Source organism: Sceloporus undulatus, chromosome 6 (assembly GCF_019175285.1).
Source record: "Sceloporus undulatus isolate JIND9_A2432 ecotype Alabama chromosome 6, SceUnd_v1.1, whole genome shotgun sequence".
NCBI classification, from domain to species: Eukaryota; Metazoa; Chordata; class Lepidosauria; order Squamata; family Phrynosomatidae; genus Sceloporus; species Sceloporus undulatus.
In genome coordinates, this window is record NC_056527.1 from 100,267,096 (window position 1) to 100,290,152 (window position 23,057).

At 38.2% G+C, this 23,057-nt stretch overlaps 3 protein-coding genes across 3 annotated transcripts; all 3 read left to right on the forward strand.

The window, feature by feature from the left end:
• The first annotated feature begins 3,684 nt into the window (after positions 1 to 3,684).
• On the forward strand, positions 3,685 to 4,608 carry LOC121933696 (olfactory receptor 6Y1-like). Its single transcript, XM_042473681.1, has one exon. It carries the CDS (start codon positions 3,685 to 3,687, stop codon positions 4,606 to 4,608), a length of 924 nt encoding a protein of 307 aa, XP_042329615.1.
• A 5,306-nt stretch (positions 4,609 to 9,914) lies between these two features.
• LOC121935781 (olfactory receptor 6-like) lies at positions 9,915 to 10,927 on the forward strand. Its single transcript, XM_042477660.1, has one exon. The coding sequence runs from the start codon at positions 9,992 to 9,994 to the stop codon at positions 10,925 to 10,927; it is 936 nt and encodes a 311-aa protein (XP_042333594.1). The 5' UTR covers positions 9,915 to 9,991.
• Positions 10,928 to 15,886: 4,959 nt separating this feature from the next.
• Positions 15,887 to 18,752, forward strand: LOC121933697 (olfactory receptor 12-like). The gene is made up of 2 exons (XM_042473683.1): positions 15,887 to 15,903; positions 17,807 to 18,752. The coding sequence occupies exon 2, from the start codon at positions 17,820 to 17,822 to the stop codon at positions 18,750 to 18,752; it is 933 nt and encodes a 310-aa protein (XP_042329617.1). The 5' UTR covers positions 15,887 to 15,903; positions 17,807 to 17,819.
• Positions 18,753 to 23,057: the final 4,305 nt, after the last annotated feature.

Here is a 23,057-nt window from a genome sequence, read left to right on the forward strand (position 1 = left end):
ATAATTGAGCAATAGTAGAATGATGCACTGAGAGACGGTTCTTGATGGGCATAATTATGGACAACTTTGGAATGTCATTATTTTCATTCTCCTTAAAAATTACTTTTAAAGTTCCATTAAAGGACAGCTCCAAGCAGCTGCTTGAAGCTTGTGTACATTACTTAGATTAGAAATGGGCAACTGGCAGTGGTGCAGGTGAGAGCTATGTTTTCTGTTTGTGGAACCTTAGAAGATTTATTCAGAGGGGTTATGCCATTGACTTCCTCTGAGGATGAGAGGGTGTGACTTGCTTAAGGTCAATCAGTGGATTTCCTTGGTCACTATATTCTGCTTTGGTCAGGCCCCACCTGGAATATTGTGTCCAGTTCTGGGCACCACAATTCAAAAAGGACATTGAGAAACTGGAGCGTGTCCAAAGGAGGGTGACTAAAATGGTGAAGAGTCTGGAAACCATGTCCTATGAGGAACGACTCAGGGAACTGGGGATGTTTAGCCTGGAGAAGAGAAGGTTAAGAGGTGATATGAAAGCCCTGTTTAAATATTTGAAAGGATGTCATATTGAGGAGAGAGCAAGCTTGTTTTCTGCTGCTCCAGAGACTAGGACAGGGAGCAATGGATGCAAGCTCCAGGAAAAGAGATTCCACCTCAACATTAGGAAGAACTTCCTGACAGTAAGGACTGTTCGACAGTGGAACAAACTCCCTTGGAGTGTGGTGGAGTCTCCTTCTTTGGAGGTCTTTAAGCAGAGGCTGGATGGACATCTGTCAGGGATGCTTTGATTTAGATTTCCTGCATGGCAGGGGGTTGGACTGGATGACCCTAGTGGTTTCTTCCAACTCTACAATTCTATGATTCCAAATTTAAACCCTGATCTCCCAGGTCCTAGTCCAATATTCAAACCACTACACCATACTGGCTACACGGTTATGGTATTTTGTTGTTGTTAAGTGCCCTCAAGTAGACTTCAACAAATAGAGAGGGAAAAAACATTATTTTGCTCACCAGAAAGTCTGTCTTCTCATTCCTTACATAAAAAAGAGCAACAGAAAGAATTTAAAATGCTAGGCAGAATTCCTTCCCAGTTATCCTATATATACTGTTGAGCATATGAAACTAGAAGAGGGGTGAACAATGCAGGCTCCAGTAATCTTGAAATAATGTATAAATAATACTTTTTGGAAGTTGAATGCAGATTACAGCTTTAAGATACCATGTTTATTAATTCAAATTAACTAAATTTTACTTCTGTTGTGAAAAACAAACCTTTAAAAATCCAGCATTTTCTCCAAAAAGTTCACCAATTCCATTGCCTTATTTTGGTCAACCAATTTATTTTTTATCTTTGTTCATTTTTAGTTTCTTTTCCCTCCTTCAGTCAGCGTTCTCTTTGGCCTAGTTTTAACTTCTGTATTTTTCTCAGCAGTTTATGTTTGCAACCATTAAGTTAGGAATCATTTTTTTAAAAATAGTCAGTTGGGAGGAAGGGTGAAAGGTATCTTCTGAGGCAACAATCCTTGGGAGAGAAGTGCTAATTTTCAGGCCTAGTCCCAAGACAGACTTCTGAGAAGTTAAGGAGGTAGATATGCATGCAGTAGAAGACATTCATTTAATTTAAATGCTATGTGTCCCTTTGTTGATGAAGACCAGGACAAAAACTTTCTACTGGAATATACAAGGTGAATTTCTTATTTGTTTCCTCCTAAAACCATGTGTATAATTTTTGTCATTGAATAAGAAAGATAAACTACAGAAAGTTTATAATCTTTAGAAGAGGAATATACTAATATTAGACTAGGGAGACGATAGTGTTTTGCATGGATGACTCATGATATAAGCAGGGGTGGGACTACACCCCATTTAATCATGGGAAGGTACCATTCTTTCCTTCACTAGACCATACCAGCTATCACATACAGGTGTTTTTTTTGTGTGTGTGGCTGGACAGAAACATTAGCAACAGGTGGATTTTATCATGTGTTTTTTAAAATGAGATTGCAATTGCTGTCCTCCCCCCTTCATTTCAACAATCTTGAGGACAATCTTAGGTGCAACCTGAAATCATCACATAATGTATCACAGCCTAATCTTAATATTTGTTACTGGATACCACATTTCATCATAAAGCTATGACTAAACACAGACCTCACGATTTCAACAACAGTTTGATTTCTTCCTTTCCCCCCATTCCCTGCTTTTCTTGTCCTCTACTCTTTTCTTGACATATCCCTCCTGTGCAATGTTTTAGTTATCCTAATCAAGATTTTGATACACCTTTTGTCAGTTGTTCTTTTTATAGATTTTCTTTGCCCTTGTGGATAAACGCTTGTGAGACTGAGAATATATGAAACGGAATGATCTAATTTAGGACTGGAGAACTTGTTGTGGCTCTCCAGATATTGCTGAACTTCATTTTACATTAGACTTAATGATCCTGATGAATTGGAAAACATGAAGAGGTGTGCAATTTGTCAATTTTTTTGTGGGGATGCATACATACCCCACCCTTGGTCGGCTGGATAGAGTACTGATTTTCAGTTCCTCAAGCCTGGCTTGCCATCAAGCTGCACCTATGAGTCCTTTACCATAACATTCAACCTTAAATTTTGTGTCCATTCTGTAAAATGAAAATTGTAGGAACAATTAACCATGTAAACCATGAGTTCATTGTCTTCTCAATGTATAAACAGATTCAATTAAAAAGTATAATGTTTGAACTGGCCTGAAATGAGATGTGCATTATGCATAGGATGTTGGTCATGTCATTCCACACTGAGATGGCTTTTGAGAAAGAAATTGAATGATACAATGATCTGTAGTTATGGCTACTAATAACTCTAGTAGGTCAAACTTTTTAGTAAGATATATTATGGTAGAATAATAACAAATTATTATTATTATTATTATTATTATTATTATTATTATTATTATTAGTTTTCCTTTTCATTACCATTTGTGTATGTGGAGGGAGTCAGAATGTAAGGGAACATGTATGCCTAAAACACCAACAGGTTGCCAACATAAGTATGCAGGAATACATTAAGATCTGAAGAAACAAAATCAGATAAAGGGTGCTGCATGCTAGTCATGAGCAACAAGATTCTCCCCTTTCATTCCCCCCCTCCCCTTGTTTTATAAATGCTTGCAGATGTAGTGTTGCAATAGCCAGGACTGACACATATACTGAAATGGACTAGGACAATCTTGCTCTGATTTCAGTAAATGTAAATTCATTTAAACATTTTGGACTACTGGAAATGTTTTATTGGGAGGAAATCTTGTTGATTTCAGTGCCATTGTTTCAGCCTCATTGATGTTGTGGAGCGTAGACACAAGGAAAGAATTCACAGAAATGTGTGGATGACCAGAACAGCAACATTATTTTTCTAGTACTTAATTTAGAATTTCCTTTGTTCTTTGGAACATATTATTACATTGCAGTAGGGTAAATGGTTATTTATTATATTTTTGTTTTTAATGAACATAAACAAAATCAAATACAAAGAACATGTGTGTGTGTGTGTGTGTGTGTGTGTGTGTGTGTGTGTATCAATGTCTTAAATATATTCTCAAACATTAAAAGTGTAAAATAAAAAATAGAAAACATTATCTTTGATCACCAGATGCTGTATTACACTCTTTCTTTCTTGTTCTTGTAAGTCATAGATTGTACCTTGTGTTCAAAGAATGGAAGAAACCAACCAGACAAATGTCAGCTATTTCATTCTTCTGGGATTCCGCACTTCGGCAGAACTTCAGAAGCTCCTTTTCGTCTTGTTCTTCCTTGCTTACTTGCTGACCCTGATGGAAAATCTCATAATCATTGTAGTCGTTTGGATTAACAATAACCTGCACAAACCTATGTACTTTTTTCTGTGTAACCTCTCCTTCCTTGAAGTCTGGTATGTGACAGTCATTGTCCCTAAGATGCTGGCAGATATTCTTATGCAAGACAAACGGATCTCCTTCCAAGGCTGCATGACCCAGTTATATTTCTTTGTGACTTTTGTGTGCAGTGAATACATTCTTCTGGCTGTCATGGCATATGACAGATATTTGGCCATATGTTACCCATTACGTTACCTAACTATCATGAGCAATACTTTCTGTGCTCAGCTGTCAGCAGGATGCTGGACGTGTGGCTTAATTACTTCAGCAATCAAGCTCAGCTTCATTGGCAGACTAAAATACTGTAGCACTGACAAGATCAACCACTACTTCTGTGACATTTCACCCCTTTTGAATATCTCCTGCACTGATGCTTCCATGGCTGAGCTAGTAGATTTTATCCTGGCTCTTATGGTTATCATGGTCCCACTCTGTATCGTCATTATGTCATACATCTATATAATCTCAGCCGTACTGAAAATCCCTTCAGCTCAAGGAAGGAAGAAGGCCTTCTCCACCTGCAGCTCTCATCTCACAGTGGTGGTACTCTTCTATTCTACCACACTCTTCACTTATGCACGGCCCAAAGCCATGTATGCCTACAACTCCAATAAGCTTGTGTCAGTCCTGTACACCATAGTAGTACCCCTTCTGAATCCGATGATATATTGCCTCAGAAATAAAGAAGTAAAAGATGCCTTGAGGAGGACATTGTCAGCTTAAATACTGAACATGTATTTTTTGCAATCTAGAAAATATAATACAGATGCAAATTTAGACATACTTACGTAGGAGTAAGGCCCAATGAACTGACTAAGATTTGCCCCTAAGTAGATATGCCTAGGATTTATCTACCAGAGTCATTGAATTTGAGATGGGCTGCTCCATTCTCATTCCATTTAACTGAAGAAAGCAGACGTGCTATGAAAAAATAAGCATAATTTTATTATCGGTGGTTTGATTATCCTCACTACCCTCATTACTTTCTCCTCTTCCTTTCCTTTTTTCCTTTGCTTCTTCCTCCTTCTCCTTCAAGTGACAAAAATAGCAATAATTCAATGCATTAACAATGGAGACTTTAAAATTTCATTTATTAGTAATATGGATTTTTGGCAATTAATAAAATACTGAAATATGTAATTAATCAATAGGTTTATTTCCTGCCTATTAATACTTATTCTCAGAAAGCAGCTTGCAACTCAAGAGGAATTTAATAATAATAATAATAATAATAATAATAATGATGATGATGTTCATTTCAAACACTGAAAGAACTAAATTCAATAAAATCTTGTGTAAACTCCAGAGAAGAATAAAAATATAACCTGTTTATTTTTTATTTTCTTATCAAAGACTTCATTATAGGTTGGTCCAAAATAAAATAGTGCATGTATGATTTGGTTATAGGTGAAGGGGGTGATTTGATATTTATTACAGAAACTCTGCTGAATTAGCTCTGGCTTGTCCCAGTTTTGACCACCCAAATGGGCCAGTCTAGACTGGAGAGCCAAAGTGGTGGAGTTGCGATCATCCATAAAGGTTTGACCTCCAGTTTTGTAGGCTTGTTTCTTATGATGGGCCAGAGAAAAACAACAGGAAAGCTACTGGTTTACTGCTAATCTTATTGCCCAGATGTCTTCTTGCTTCTGGGGCTTAAGAGGGTACTGAAGAATCCAAAGATTATGAGTTTGGGAGACTGAAACCTCCATGCTAGACTATCCTGACATTCCTAACTTGATACATCATGATTACTGTCATCGTGCATTGCTGTTACAGTGTAATGTTGGCCTGATATATGTGGCAATACATTTTTTAACTTTTTTTGCTGATGGATGGAGGGTCATCTGGGTTTTTTTTATGGGAGAGAGGCCAACAGTCTCTTCCTTGTGAGGATTGTTTTGGTGGTACCTGCCCTTTTTTGCAGGGCTGGGTGACTGATTAAGAGGATCTGAAGAGGACCCAGATCAAAATGATAATGAAATGTTTCGTGTGGTATACATAAAGTTTCAATAAAAACCTTGCTATCACTATGGAAAAGTGAGGCTGAAAAGGCCACCAAGACATGTCCAAACACCCAGTCTAATCCCATGCAGCCCATAGTTCACTTTGGTTTACAAATTTACAGATTATCTACATGTAATTAAAATGACAAGATGACACCTACAGTGCAACCGATGTAGGTCATGGTGTGTGTATGACCACAGATCAGTGAGGACTCTGTTGTGGCTTTTATGTGGCTGTGAAATTGGCAAAAACAAAAACAAAACATCTCATACCACCCTCAACTATCTTTCTTATTCTCAAGATGCCACCCAGCAAAGTTGTTCCAGATGATGAGAAGCTAGCACATTTTCCACACACCATGAACCATCTGCTGGTTTGCTTATCATTTGCCCTACTGCAAAAATAAGCAGAAGTTGAATGGCTGCACTACCGCGCCACCGCATTCGCGTGCCCCATTGTTTCCTATGGGGCACGAGTATTTGGTGAGGGGAGGCCAAATAGTGGTATGTGTGGAAAAAAGATAATTGAAGGATGAATATGATTAGTGGATACAGAACGATGATGTGATGTTTGCGGGTAAGAAACAGAAAAACTAGGGAACAGTATAGAATGGAGCATTCTGGAAAAGATCTGACCAGTTGGCTTGTATCCTGAACATAAGCAATTTACAAAGTAGGGCTTTTGCTCCAGATAACATATATGCATGTCTACTCACACTTAATTTAATGAGACTTACTCCCAGTTATATATGCATTACATCGTTATATGCTCCCAACTAATTATGCATTACATTGTAATATTAGGCCCTGTACAGACTGTCCTGAAAGGTTGGCCTGTGGACAGAGTTGGGGTGTCATGTCTGCATGACACATGGCCAACTCTGCCCCCCAGGGTGCCATGATGCTGTGCACCACTCCACATGGCACATGGCATCATGGCACTCCTCTGGCCCTGCGTCCATACAACACAATGCCAAAGAAGCACCACCTAGCTGCGGCAACATGTCTATGGCGCCCTTTCCAGGGTGCAAAAAGTAGCCACTTTTTACGGCTCCTTTTTGCACCCTGGAAAGGCCAGATCTGGGCTGCAGTGTGAGGTTGCTGTCTCCCCAATCTAGTTGAAGAAGGATCAGCTCCATACTACCCCTTCGTGGCTGTCTAAATAGCTGCTTAGTTCCAATGAAAGTCCTAGATAGCCAGAGCCTTATTTTTTTGAGAAATCCAGTTGTCTTATTTATACATGGCTTTAAAAGGTTAGTCAACTGGTTAAAGGATAGCTCATGGGAAATTAAAGATAATTAAGGATGCAAGTTGCAAAGGTTGTTTGAAGAACCTACTAATTCTAATGTCTATGAAAGAAATATAAGTCTAGCCAACAGGAGGCATATTATTTAAAAGGTACCACAGCACAGCATTATAATTATAAATGGATTCATTTCCTTCCATAGCCTACAGAAATATTGTTTTGCTGTCCATTTATTGACTGCTTTATTGCCATGAGGTTTCCTGTCCTTCTATCATTCAGGTATTATATGTAAAATATTTCTTGTTGCTTTCCCTCAAATCTTAAGCATTTATTTGAACTGAGCTAACTGAAAATTGGTTTCTTTGTGTGTTACTCTTTTGTCAAATTTTGAAATATCAAAAGTAATTTGTAAGTAATTTTGTTAGCACATTATATATTTATATTTTAATAATATATCATTGGGGGGGGGGGGGGAAAAGAATTATCTTAAGCTGGATGGCCATCTGTTGGGCAGTGCTTTCATTGTGTCTGCCTCCATGGCAGGGAGTTAGACTGCGTGGCCCTTGTGGTCCATTCCAACTCTATGCCTCCATGATTCTATTAAATATTGTAAAACTTGTTTAGAGAAGCAAGTGTGTGGCAGCAGAATATCTGTAAACACCATTGATTTTTCAGCTCTAACATGAAAACTGCATGTTAGCTATTATAGGTATGTCCTGAATATGTAGCAAGGTGTTGCTGCTGTCACTATTACTTATTAAGACTAAACCTCAGAATTTGATGTCCAGCAGTTAGCATTAAACAATTAAATAGCAATTTAGAGAATTTATAATGTATATATATATATATAATAGGATAACATTGTCACAATTAAAGAATGTTGTGTAATTATTTGTTACATTTATACCTCTGTTTTCTTCCTTGAGGCATTATACATGTCTTTCTTCCACCTATTTTATCCTCACAAGTATCCTATGTGAACCTTAAGCAGGTTTGAGAGAGAGAGAGAGAGAGAGAGAGATTTCTCATTAGGGACTTGAACCTCAGTCTCTCAGGTTGCTGACCAATAGTCTAATTTTTACTTACATTCACATGAGGAAATGACCAAATGGACAAGAGAAAATGCAGTTATGCAAACTGTCCATGAGATGAGCAATGATTTAGATTTTCATTATTATTCCATTTAGTTGTTAGTTGAGGCAGTGAAGGCGGGTAGGTTCATAATGAAAATAGGGACAATGAGCAACAAAGATGTATCAGCATACTTAGGGAAAAGGTTTGTAAAAGAAGGAGAAGGAAATCCATTTATCAAGGTAGGTATGTGGGGCAAAAACGTACAAATACCCCTTGCATACTGAGCATATTCACTAGCCATAGGATGTTGAGGAACAGTTGTACGAAAAAAGCACACATAGAAAACAAGGGAGTGGAACAGGATGAAACGTTTTCAAAATGGACATGGCTAGTACCCAGAACAGGAGCTATCTTTCTAACAAAGATACACTTTAATGTTTTGTCACAGAACCAACTTGTACAGGTTGAGTCTCCCTTATCCAGAATTTCAAAATCTGAAATACTCCAAACCCCAAAACCTTTTTTCATGGCTGGCTGAGATAGTGACACCTTTGCTTTTTGATATTTCAGTGTACACAAACTTTGTTTCATGCACAAAATTATTAAAATATTATTTATAAAATATTTTACTTCTTTTGTACCCTCTATATTACTCTACATTATTATTTCCTTTATGTGGCATCAATTATTTTCTTTTATCTCAAGTTACTTTCGAATCTAAATTGCTGTAGACACCTTGAACCTTTACATTCCATACTGATTACTAATTTCCAACTCTCTTTTCTTCTTTTTGAAATTTAATTTGGTGCTTACTTCACTTGTTCTTTAAGATACTCAACTCTTCCCATCTCTTTTCACTTCCATCCCTCAGTAGGTTTGTGAGTTTATCTAGTTCAATCATATCATATATTTTTAAGTGCCAGCCCTTTATTAGCAAATCTTTACTCTTCCATCTTTTAGCGATGATCATTCTTGCAGCGCTTATCATATAAAATATAATCTTCCCAAATTTACTTTCCAGTTTTGAATCCCCCACCATTCCTAATAGAAAAAAATATTGGTAACATACAGGAGATATAGAAACGAGTATGGAAAAAAGTAGAAGTTATTTATATAAGATAAAGGTATTTTAACAATATAGAGTTTAGAACTAATATTACGATTCAAGATGAAGGAAAATAGAATTTAACTGTACATAAGAATCGGATGTCTTCAGTTTGAGGGAAGGGAAGTGATTTTAAATGTTTAATATATGTTGAAGTACGTTATATATATGTATTATGTTGGATGTTGTATGATATTAGAAGTATGTTTTGTATTTCACTCTGTTGTATATATGTTTGTTAGTTGAAGTTTTAATCAATAAAATTATTTTCAAAATATTATTTATAAAATAACCTTCAGGGTATGTGTATAAGGTGTATCCGAAACATAAATGAATTTCACATTTATCCACAATCTAAAAAAACTTCTCGTCCCAAGCATTTTGGATAAATGGGACTCATCATGTATTGTCTCATGCCTTTGGTTTTGAAGGCAGACTATTAGGTGGAAGTAATAGTTTGGAGGTAATGGTATGCAATAGAAAACAATTATTTGGATCAGTAATGTGGAGAAAGTGTATTTTTCCTAATGCATGCCATCTTTTAAGTTATTAAGAAGAACTCTCCATAGCTTTTCTTCCATATGAACCCACTGAGATAAATATGTATAATTTTATTCAACGGAGATTATTCATTCATTTTCTCTTTCAGGGAAGAAACTGCATAAACCAGGACCAGGCATGGGGAAAAGGAATCACACCATTCTCACAGAGTTTATCCTTGTTGGTTTCCCTACTTCAATGTATTTCCAGCTTTTGCTTTTCTTTGTTTTCTTGATAAACTACCTTTTCGTGCTGGCAGAAAACATAGTCATTATGATAACCATCTGGCTGAACAGAAACCTTCACAAGCCCATGTATTATTTCCTGTGCAACATGTCCTTCTTGGAAGTCTGGTACATCAGTGTCACCATCCCCAAGATGCTCTCTGACTTCCTTACTCAGAACAAACACATCTCCTTTGCTGGATGCATGACACAGCTCTACTTTTTTGTTTCTCTAGCATGCACAGAATGTGTTCTCCTGGCTGTCATGGCCTATGATCGCTATGTAGCCATTTGCTTACCCTTGCGCTATACAGCCATCATGAGCACTAGGCTCTGCATTCTGCTGGCAGGTGGATCATGGGTTAGTGGATTTACTATCTCTGTTTTCAAAGTGTCCTTCATTTCACAAATAACTTTCTGTGGTTCCAACATCATCAATCATTTCTTCTGTGACATTTCACCCGTGCTTAATCTAGCCTGTACAGATATGTCACTAGCTGAGATGGTAGATTTTGTACTAGCCATCATCATATTGGTCCTTCCTCTGTCTGTGACTGCTCTTTCCTACATCTATATCATTGCCACCATCCTACGTATTCCTTCAGCCACTGGACGCAACAAGGCTTTCTCCACCTGTGCCTCACACCTTGCAGTTGTTATCATTTACTACACGGCCATGATCTTCATATATGTGAGGCCAAAGGCAATCACCTCCTATGATTCCAACAAGTTGATCTCTGCTATCTATGCCGTGTTGACACCCATGTTAAATCCTTTCATCTATTGCCTCAGAAATAAGGAGGTCAAGAAGGCTATTTGGAGAACAATGGGTGGCAAGGCTATCTTATAAAGAAGAAATGTATGAATATTTTATTTTGGGATGCACTGTGTAACATGATGTAAACAGTATTTTCCATTGCATTTTCAATTTAAAAAATCAAGAGGAATAAGATTATCAGTGTAGTGGAATGCATCTAATGGTCATTTCATTCAGCCCTCTGTTTTAATGCAGTGTTCGACAACTTGTGGTATTCCAGGTATCTTGTCTTAAGAATGTAAATAATATTCACACATTATTATTATTATTATTATTATTATTATTATTATTATTATTATTGAGGACAAAGGATGTCTCCACATCAGAGATGGAAAAAGTATTTACCACTCTTTCTTGGCTGGAAAATGTGTATCCTGCACATGAGCAACTCAGTCAGAAAGCATAATACGCATGTGAGAATTTTGTGCAGTTTTCTCTCAGTAGGGACATATCTCAAAATGTTTCAGGAAATGGCTTTGGACAGTAACACATTTTCACCCTGAGAACCGCCAGTTTTTGCACATACAAAAACTCCCCCTTCAAACACACAAAGATTTCATGTTTATGGAAATGGTGTTTCCTGTATAAAAATACTGGCTGCAATCCTGCATCATAGGTATAGCTATGATGACAGAGCTCAATTATCATCATTATATGATGCCACCCCCACCCCTGCCACAAAAAACACACACCCTCTTTACCTTTCCATAGTGGAAGCAGTCAGACTGAAGTGTTTCTGACATGCTCCAGACTGGGGCATTGAGAAATGATGAATCTAGTGGCTTCCTAGTTATGGGACACACTGAAGCAGGAAGCAGGAGATACCCCTGGCAGTCTTAACACAACTGCTTGAACCAGTGCTCCCCATGACCAGGAGAGTACTGCAGACATCATTTGACAGTTCCACAACCTGCAATATATCAGAAAATACCAAGGAAATACCAGGCTGGAAAAGTAGTTTTTTGGGGCCACAACATTCATTCATAACCATAAACACAAATCCCCAACACATAACAAATCACAAGGCCCTGAAAGCATGGGTAGGATACAACAAGCCAGCCCTGTTTGATCCTGACTGTGGATCTGGCCCATTCCCCTCCTGGCACTCATCTTGTCCAGCACAGCAGTGGGCAGATGTTCAGACAACCACCTGCCACTGTGTGATGGAACCATCACCACTGTTGCTGCATACCCATCAATGCTGTAGCAGTCCTACTTGCAAGCAAAGAACTGTCCTGTTGCGGACCATGAGGGGGAAATGGGGTGCCTTGCTACACCTGTATGGCCATGTGCCCTCTTCTAGCCATGTTTCCTAGCCTGTGTGGCTATGTGCCCTCTTTTAGCCATGCAATGACTGGGCCCTGCAGGTAAGGTGGTGCATGGCCAACTACTGACTAACGTGGTGCATTTTCTGGGAAACTTCACCACTATTTTTTTTAACCAGGCTAATGATGTCCATGGTGTCCAGTCTGCCCATTCCCTTTCTGGGGCTGTTGGCCTGTGTCAAGACAATGCCAGACCATAAAGGGAAAGGCCTTTTGACTCATGTATACAGCCCCATAGGTCTACTATACAACCAGCATTTATTTATTTATTTTGCAGAAACTCTTCGACCTATATGAGGGGAAAACCTGGAACAACTGTGTTTTTATCTTTAATAATGCATAGGATTTTTTTAACATAGACAATTATATTTTTTATATTTTATATTATATTTTTGACCAAAAATATGTTTCTCAAAGCAGTTTTTTTAATATGAAACATATGGTTTTTGAAGAAAACTCAATCAGTATTTGCACACACAAAAATCATTTGTTTTTTTCTGCAGAATAATGTCCTTAAACATTATGGGATATGGAAATACTAGCTGTCCAGGAATATGTATTTTCCCCTGCAACATAAGGAAACAATACTAAAAGATTTGCATTGCTACCCCAAAATGAATAAATAAATATTCAAACACCACAATGGTGTTTTTTTTTAGCAAAAAGACCAACACATTAGGAAAACTGAAATAAAACCAACAAAACAAACCCATTGGTTTTCCATGAAAAGTGTATTTTGCACAAAAATGTATTATGCAGAAAAAATAAGGTTTTGTGCAAAGTGCTGTCTTTTATTTGTTTTTTAAATTCCTGGAATATAAAAATCATTTTTAAAAAGAATCCCTCTCTTGTAATTCATTGTATGTACATAGAAGGCATGTGCAAAAAAACTTCACATGGTTTCTTTACTGTTAAGAAATGTATCTTTTATACTAATACTCTAGGGATTAGCTCTGAGGCGAGCACCAATTTATTTAAAAGACAGAAAACTGTTGCAAGGCTCAAAAACAATGCCATTTAGCTAAGGTTTTTATAGGGACAGGTTTGCTCTTTTAGTTCTGGGTGTCTTCATTGCTTTCACTGAATGGAGGGAATAACATCTCAGAACATTCCTAAACATCTCAACTCAGATGAGAATAAGACCTCAAATGCTATGACTTCATGAAACCCATCTAAAGGATAGAAACGTGAAGTAGTTCTCCCATTCTTCAGTTACTGAAGGTGAGTTATCTTCTTGTTGACTTACACCACCTTTAAAAAAAATCATAGTAATGTTGATATAGATATCATTTTAAAAGATTTTCTCCTATAATTACACAAAAATGGACTAATTTGTCTATATTATAATCCAGAGAATTGTAACCTCTTTATTTTAAGTTCTTGGTTAATAATTAGAGAAAGGGAGGTTTTAAACTTGTTGAGGTATGCTGTCAGCTGTGTGGATGCTTAGCTGGTATGTTTTGAAATGAAGTACATCCATAATGTTCTGTTATCTTGAAACTTTTGGTGCACCGCCACACAAACACACTGCCAGTGACTGCCTGCTGCCTAGATACCATCCCACTGGATGGCTTCCCCTTTGATCATCCACACATTTACACCTGCAATCCTCCACTGAGAGAGGGCATCGGAGCAGAGGTTTGCCCAGTAATACACTGGCAATGAACAACCATGACTATTCAGGCTCACACCTTTTCTCTCACATTCAATTTTATTTAATTCTCAAATTCTTGCCATCCCAAATAGGAAGAAATGTCATTATTTTAACACACTGTCAAAATCAAACTGATGTTAAATCATCTTCCGTTGATAGAAATACTTCCAAGCATGATAATTTTTAAAATAATCTTTATTATTTTCATTATCATACAAACAAAAAGACCAACCCCCCCAAAAAAACCCAGAGTACAAGACACATACAATTCACATACAGACATCAATCTTCACATTGATAACAATAACAACATTAGCATGACATCTACCACCAAACTACCACATAAAACTAACATATAACTAAAAGTGACTTCCTTGTCTTTATGGTTTCTTACCGTGCGATAATCCTAAAAATACATCTTCAAATGCTTTCTGTAGAATTATAATATCAAGTCAAGTGTGTTAACCATTTCCTCTTAATTTTACTACACTGATGAAAACCCCCAAGTTCACTCTAGTCCAATTGTGTAATTAGATTTTTTTATGTTCCTTTAGATAAGTTATTAGAGGATTCCATGTTTTTTGAAATAGGTCTATGGGTTCCCCTTTCAGTTATTTTGTTAAGTTATCCATTTCCATATATTCATACAGTTTAAGATACCATTCAGATATTTTTGGGCAATGGTCCCTTTTCCATTTTGAAGCGAACAATATTCTCGCTGCCGACACCATATATAATGCTATGCTTTCATATTTCTTCTTAATTTCCTTATCTATTATCATATTTAATAGAAACGGTTTGAGATCTAAGGGAATATTATCTTTTAATATCTCCCAGATCTGTACATGGATTAGTTTCCAATACCCTTTGACCTTGTCGCAATTCCACCATACATGGTAAAAATGTCCTATTTCCTTGTTGCATTTCCAGCACAACTCACTTGTATTCTTACACCTCCTGGATAGTTTATATGGATTTAAATACCCGTGGAATTGCATTTTATACCAATTCTCCCTCAAACTATAGCTCAGAGTAAATTTTGAGCCTCTTTTCCAAGCATATTCCCACCAGTCCAATTGAATAATATGCCCTATATCTTGGGGCCATTTAGTCATACAATGTTTAACAGTTTTGGCTTCCTGCTCATATTTTAATAGCAATTTGTAGAAGTTGGCTATATTATGATTCTCCTCAGCCAGAATTATATTACTCATCTCTGCATCCCATTCCTCAAATCCACGAAGTTTATAATCAGTCTTAAACCTTTCTTTAATCTGTCGGTATAAAAACTAACTACACTTATAGCCTGCATTATTTAGTTCTTCTTGATCTTTTAATCTTATCTTCTGCTGGTCAAGCATGATAATTTATAGGTCTAATGTAGAATGCATTTCCTTGAGACTTATTATAACCCTACTGTCCTAATGTTCATTCAAAGACTGCAGAAGGCATATCTTTAGTTTTTGAAGTGTGTTATTTTAAAAAGATTTTCAAGAGCTGTATTCTTTTATTTATTTACTTACTATTTTACAGATTTATTGTAAGGTAAGGTACATTAAATTCTACAGTACATGCTCATTGTGGCCATATTTTCCTCTCTCTCTCTCTCTCTCTCTCTCTCTCTCTCTCTCGCCAGAATTTTCTTTGCTTGCAGCGAATGGATAATCTGAATTGAGATCATTGTTCATGGGCAATTAATGTTTGGCCATGAAATAAAGTGGGTAACCTTGAGCAAGTCACACTCTCTCAGCTTCTGAGCGAGGCAATGGCAAACCCCCTCTGAATAAACTTGCCAAGAAAACCTTGTTAGGGTTTGCCTTAGGGTTACTTTAACCCTATTAGGGTTTGCCTTAGAGTTACCAAAGGTTTACCTTAGGGTTACCATAAGTCATAAATGATTTGAAGGAAAGCAACACACAACAACACTAACAGCACAAAACAATACAACACAAACAACCCAGACTAAGACCACAATCAAAGACTGTGTCTTCTCACATGAACTTGTAAATTGTAAGATCTACAGGGGAAGGGTTTTTTTTTTTCCAGTCTTGCCACCATCACAAGGTTGCTTTGTGAGGACATGAGAGAGTGCCTTCTCAGTGGCTGCTCTTACCATCTTGAACTCCCTTCCATGGGAGGCTTTCCTTGCTTTCCTTTTACCAGCAGACAAAGACATTTTTATCCAAGCATGCTTTCAGTATATAATGATGTTAAGGCTGTTAAGAAAGCTTTTAAAATGGTGTGTGCATGTGTGCTTTAATTACGTTTTTAATGTTTGTCTGTTTTCTGTAATTTTATTATTTTTTAACAAGTTGATTTTTATTGTTTTTAAATTTTTATTGTAAAGCTTTTAAACAGTGTTATCCGTGAACAGCCTTGGGTCCCTTTCTAAAAGAAAGGCAGCCTAAAAATGAAATGAATAAGATAAATAAATCAGATTAGATAAATGACTGGTCATTTCTTATTTCTCCCTTGAGAAGTAGATATCCTAGGTTTATACTTCATCCCTTTTGTCACTCTACCCTGCCAAAAAACATCAGCCTGGTAAACCAGGGGAGGGCTACGTCTGAAGGTCAAGGCAGGAGCATCATGGTGTGTGTGTGTGTGTGTGTGTGTGTGTATGCAGAGATGTGGATCACACCTGGTTACACACTAAGGGGGTGACACCATTGCACCCCAATTAAAGTGGTGTTAAACTAGGTTATTGCTGCAGTGTGGATGCAGCTTCTGTTTTGCATATAAGGATCTGGATTGATATTCAGTAAATATGCTAAAATATAAATCAGTTAAAGATGCTGTTTGATTTCTTTTTTTCTTCTTCCCCTCCCTTTCCTCTTTTATGCTACAACAGACTAACATGGCTACTTCTTTGAAAACTTTATCAAGGGGCGTATATAGAGTAACAGAAAACAAAACACTCAGGTAAGTTACAGATCTGACTGTTGTGGGACATAGCTTGTGGAAAGCTATGCAACATGAGATAAATGTACATCAACTTTGACAATAATTATTCTCACCCCTGTTACTACCTTTCAGGACTAGAATCAATTCACATTGGATAACCAATGTATGTTTTTCAAAGAGAAACAAATGGGCCATTCTGGTAGATATACAGTAGTCCCCAACTTATTTGACAGGGTAGGGACCAGAGCACTGGAAAAAGTGGAAATCGTTGAAAGCAGAACCATTATGTGCCATTATGAATATTACTGCACAGTGCTCTGGTCCCTAAACTGTCAAATAAGTGGGTATCCCCCCAAAATGGCTAAATTTTCCACAGAAAAGAAGAGAATGTGTGTGACACACAACAGAGAAAATCCCTTCCTTTGAACCTGGGAGGTGGTTTTTTCATCTCTCCATCCCTCATCTACACTCCCCAGTTGTACACACTGACTGATCACACACTTCAGGAGACTTCTCTTCGTGGCCTCCATCTTTGACCAGGAGAGGCCTCCTCTGCCCTTCCCCAGGCAAGGAAAAGAAGAGAAGAGAAAGAGGCCAGAGCATCCATCAGGCAACAAGGCCCTTGTGGGACTACATTTCCGTCTTACTGTAACATGTCTGTAATGCCTCTACGAGGAATGGGGGGGTCCTACTGTAGGCTTTTAGCCTTACATCCTCTCTCTTTAATGTACCTGTCTTATGTATGCCAGACCCCATCTCCACTGTTTAGACATTTTTAAATAACTACATACTCCAAATAAATAAATAAATAATAAACCATTATTTTGGCACATGGCCAAAAGAGGTCCACACATACAGATACTGGGTATAATTTGGAGTAGATGAAAGAGTGGATTATTGAAAAGCAATTTGTCAAAAAGCAGGACCTCATATCCAAGGACTAGTGATTGTGAACTAGCATAGACCATACTAAAGACAATATATATGTATATACACAGCATCATGTGCTTACCATGACATTCTTCTTAGTCTAGAAAACAATATGAAAAACCACACCAAGGTAACACAATTTTTCTTGGAGGGATTCGAAGGACATCTGGGACTACAGTTAGGATTGTCTCTACTTTTTACACTGTTATATACTGCTACTTTGATGGGGAATCTTGGAATGATTGCCATCATCACTGTTGATGCCCATCTTCACAGTCCTATGTACTTCTTCCTGAAAAATTTATCCCTTCTGGATATTTGCTACTCATCTGTCATCACCCCCAAAGCCATGCTGACCTTTGCAACTGGGAATAAGGTCATTTCCTACAATGGATGTGCCACACAGATGTTCTTCTTCTCTCTCTTTGGGACCACTGAGTGTTTCTTCCTAGCTGTGATGGCATATGACCGATTTGTTGCCATCTGCAACCCATTGCTTTACAAGGTCATCATGTCCAAAAAGACTTGTACACTCTTGGTAGCAGTATCATACTTCTTTGGGTTCCTCAACTGTTGCACACAAACAGGTCTCACATTCAGCTTGTCCTACTGTGAGCCAGGAGAGATCAACCAGTTCTTTTGTGATGTCCCAGCTGTCATGAAAGCCTCTTGTTCAGACACTTTTGTAAATGAAATTGTGCTGCTAGCAGTGTGCGGCCTTATCATAATTGTAACATTTACAATTGTCCTAATCTCCTATGGCTATATTGTGGCAACCATTTTGAATATACCATCTGTTGAAGGTAAGCGAAAAGCCTTTTCCACTTGTACTTCACACATCATGGCTGTAAGCCTGTTTTTTGGGACAGCTTTCTTTATGTATGGACAACCTGGGGCCATCTCTTCTCCTAATCAAGGCAAAGTAGTGTCTGTGTTCTACACTATTGTAATCCCAATGATGAACCCATTAATCTATAGTCTGAGGAATAAGGAGGTCAAAGCAGCATTGAAGAGACACCTTACAAAGATGATTTTCTTGCACTAACTATTTGTTTGGATGCTTAAAGTGCCTGCATCAGTGATCTCCTACTTTAAAGCAGCACACTATGCAACATAAAATCCAATGAGAGAGAGAAAGTCCCTGAAGCAGGTTTTTAGGATGTATGGATCCACCTCAATGTGGAAAAACTCGCTGTGAAGAATTTGCCCATCATTTTGCTGATAAAATTGCTCAGATTTGCTCTGATGTAGATGCCAGAGTTGATACAGGTTTAGTGGATGTAACCTTGGCTCCTGATTGTCTAGTATTTATAGATACCTTTCAATTTGTGTAGCCTGAGGATGTGGACAGGATCCTTGGAGAGGTGAAAGCCACCACATGTATTCCAGATCCTTGCCCTTCCTGGCTTATTAAACAGGTCAAAGTAGGACTGGTGGAGTGGGTAAGGGAAGTGATTGATGCCTCTCTACAGCAAGGCAGGTCCCAACATGCCTAAAAGAGACTGTGGTAAGACCTCTTTTGAAAAAAACTTCCCTGGATCATACTGTATTAGATAACTACAGGCCAATCTCCAACCTTCCATTTTTGGTCAAAGTGTTGGAATGTGTGATGGCCTCTCAACTCCAGGAGTTCCTGGATGAGACGGATTATCTAGATCCATGTCAGTCTGGTTTCAGACATGGCTATGGGACAGAAACAGCTTTGGTTGCCTTGATGGATGACCTACACAGGGAACTGGACAGGGGAAGTGTGTCCCTGTTGGTTCTACTGGACCTCTCAGCAGCTTTCAATACCATCAACCATGGTATCCTTCTGAGTCACTTCTCTGGGATGGGGCTTGGAGGCATTGTTCTGCAGTGGCTCCGTTGTTTCATGGAGGGGTGTTCTCAGAAGGTGGTGCTGGGGGGGTTCCTGTTTGATTCCTTGGTCATTGGCTTGTGGAGTCCCTCAGGGCTCAGTCCTGTCCCTTATGCTTTTTAACATCTATATGAAACCACTGGGAGAGGTCATCCGGAGTTTTGGAGTAAGGTGTCACCTGTGCACTGATGATACCCAGCTCTATCACTCCTTACCACCTAATTTCAAGGAAGCTGTTCCTGTCCTAAACCGGTGTCTGGCTGCTGTAATGGACTGGATGAGGGCAAACAAATTGGTTAATCCTGACAAGTCAGAGCTGTTCCCTGGGAATAGGGATTCGACCTGTGTTAGATGGCACTACACTCCCCCTGAAAACTCAGGTTTGTAGTTGGGGGTACTTTTTGATTCAACGCAGAGCCAGGAAGCCCAGGTATTGACAGTGACCAGGAGTGCTTTTGCACAGCTAAAACTTGTGTGCCAACTGCGCCTGTTCCTAGAGAAATCAGATCTGGCCATGGTGGTACATGCCTTGATTACATTCCATCTGGAACTAGTGTAATGCACTCCATGTGAATATGCCTTTGAAATGTGCTCAGAAACTTCAGTTGGTCCAAAGAACTATAGTCAGGCTGTTAACTGGAGCTGGCTACAGGGAGCATACAACTCCCTTGTTGCAACAGATCCATTGGTTGCCAGTCCGTTTCTAGGCACAATTTAAAGTGCTGATTTTGACCTATAAGGCCTAAATGGGTTGGGTCCAGGGTATTTGAAGGACCGTATCTCCCTGTATGAGCCCCCAGAGCATTGAGATCATCGGGAGAGGCCCTTCTCTCTATCCCACCATCCTCTCAGGTGCATTTGGTGGGAACAAGAGAGAGGGCCTTCTCAGTGGCTGCTCCCAAGCTCTGGACCTCCTTTGCTAAAGAGGCCAGGATGGCTCCATCCCTGCTTTCCTTCTGGCATCTAGTAAAGATATTCTTGTGCTGGCAGGCCTTAATGAATTGAAAAGGGCTGGTTTTTTAATGTTGTGTACTGTATATTACAAGTTTTAATGGTTTTTATTCTAATATGTTATATTTTAATTTATAACTGTTTTAACTCCTTAAATTGTTTAATTATTTTTAAATGTTATATTTATATATTTTAATAGTCTTATACTGTTTTTAATTGTATTGTTTTATACATGCTGTTTGCCGCCTTGAGTCCCTATGTTGGGAGAAAGGTGGGATATAAGAACATAAAATAATAAAATAATAATAAAATAAAATGTTGCCTAATGAGACACAACACCCATGTCTGAGAATATCTGATCTAGCTATGGTGATACAGTGACTTAGGGATGTTACGTACTTGCAGAATGAAAGCAGCTTGACACCACTGTAAGTGCAATAATTCTATCCCATAGTATCCTGGGATGTGTAGTTTAGTGAGACACCAGAGTTCAGATGAGGCTGAATACCTCAGAAATCCCAGAATTCTGTAGGGTGGAATAATGACATTTTAAGTAGTGTCAAATTGTTTTAACTCTGCAGTGTAGACACACCCTTAGTTATAACTCATTTGGACCAACAGCAGAGGTTGTTTGCAGCCTGCTACTCAAACTGAACCCTGTGTTCAAGCAAGTTGGGGGGGGGGAGGAATTTGTTTTCCTCCTTTGTTCCTTCTCCTCCTCCCTTGTCCCTCTTCTTCTGCCATTCAGGGAGAAGGAACACCTTTCTAGAGCACCTTATATATCTTTAGTTTAACACACACACACACCCCTCCAAAATACATGGAGATAACTTTATTTTCTGTGAAAATTCCAGCTTGCCAGAAGATGTCTTCAAACTTTCTGGATCTTCATTTTCCATGCTCTTTAACAGGCTGGGCCTGAAAAGAGATTGCTGAATCCATGGATAATGTGGTAGTAAATATTACGATTTTAATAATATGTCAAAGCCATTTAGTTGCAATCCTAGGTTTTCTGCCCTCCAACTCAGCAGAACTTATATACAAGCATCAATTTGTGACAAGCAACCACTTTTTGTTATAACAACAGCATGGCTATATGCATATTTACTTGCAAGTAAGCTGCACCATGTTCAAATGGAATTTACTTGTACATAAGTGTACATAGCTATGGAGCCTTAGAAGATTATATAAATTAAAACAGCTCAGAATCAGGGATGGGAGCTAGGGATAACAAATGAGGTGCAGGTTGAGTCTCCCTCATCTGAAATGAATGGGACCAGAATGTTTTGGGTTTTGAAATATTTTGCATATACATAATGAGATCTCTGGGAGATGGGACCCACATCTAAATATGAAATTTGTTTATGTATACACCTGTATATGTATGCAAAGTCTGTCTGCATTGAACCATTAGAAAGCAAAGGTGTCAGTATTTTAGCCAGAATTGGACAATTTTGGATTTTGGAGTATTTTGGATTTCAGAATTATGGATAAAGGAGATTCAGCCTGTGGTAAGTTCAACACTGTTCAAGAGAGTTCTTTCAAAATTGTGTGGACACCCCAGTGTAGCATAGGTACAGCAAGAAGAAGACCATCACCACAATAACCCCTCACCACAAGCACATTGTGATGAAAGTTTAAGGAGAATCAAGCTTTAATCCCAGTATCACCTTTTCACAGGGGAAAAGTCCCATTTCATTTGCCCTTTACTGCAAATTCCACAAGATGGAGATCAAAAACTCTTCTAAATCCTCAGAGGAAGAAACTCCATATTTTCCTCCTCCCTCTTCTTTACTGAGAAGCACAAAGCTCAGGCTGTCTCCTTTGCAGTCTGTCTCTATGTGTTTGGCAACATTGTGCCATCATCTTTTGAAACTTATATAAAGGACGACAGTGTATTAATTTTTAGCCTTCAAAAAATCCCTGTTAGTAGATTCCTACTATACAGACAGTGTAGTGTAGTATAGTGTAGTGTGCTTTAAAAGTTAGATTTGGACTCTGGGGAACCAGGATTCAAATCCCTATTCAGCTCTGGAAACCCACTGGGTCCTCTCTCTTTGCTAAAGGAATGTTATGTCAAGCTTCCTGTAGATAAATCTTGCCAGAAAACCCTATAATAGGGTTGCCATAACTTGGAATCGACTTGAAGGCTCAAGGCTCATAACAAGATTATATCAGCTAACCAAAGATTACATCACATCTCTTAATCTGGCAAAATGAAGGACCATGAGAGAGAAAGCTCTATATGTTCTGTCAGGGCTAAGTAAGGATGTGATAATTTTTGACAACATCAAAGCGAGTCTTAGCTATGTCATTGTCGTCATCATCATGATCCTCTATGCCTTCTGAGAAAATAAGAAATATTGATAGTGGTCATATTGCAAGAGAAACAAAGAAAGACTCTGATGTAGTTTGCTAAATTGCCAAAAATTAATAAGTTTCTTTTTAATGAAAACCTGTAAGGGTAGACTCTGAAAACAAGAACATTAAAACTGACATTACCAACAATAATGGACAGTAGTGTATATTTAAATTAAATTA

Coding starts and splice junctions, on each gene's coding strand:
- LOC121933696 (XM_042473681.1), top strand. CDS start 3,685: ATGGAAGAAACCAACCAGACAAATGTCAGCTATTTCATTCTTCTGGGA.
- LOC121935781 (XM_042477660.1), top strand. CDS start 9,992: ATGGGGAAAAGGAATCACACCATTCTCACAGAGTTTATCCTTGTTGGT.
- LOC121933697 (XM_042473683.1), top strand. CDS start 17,820: ATGAAAAACCACACCAAGGTAACACAATTTTTCTTGGAGGGATTCGAA.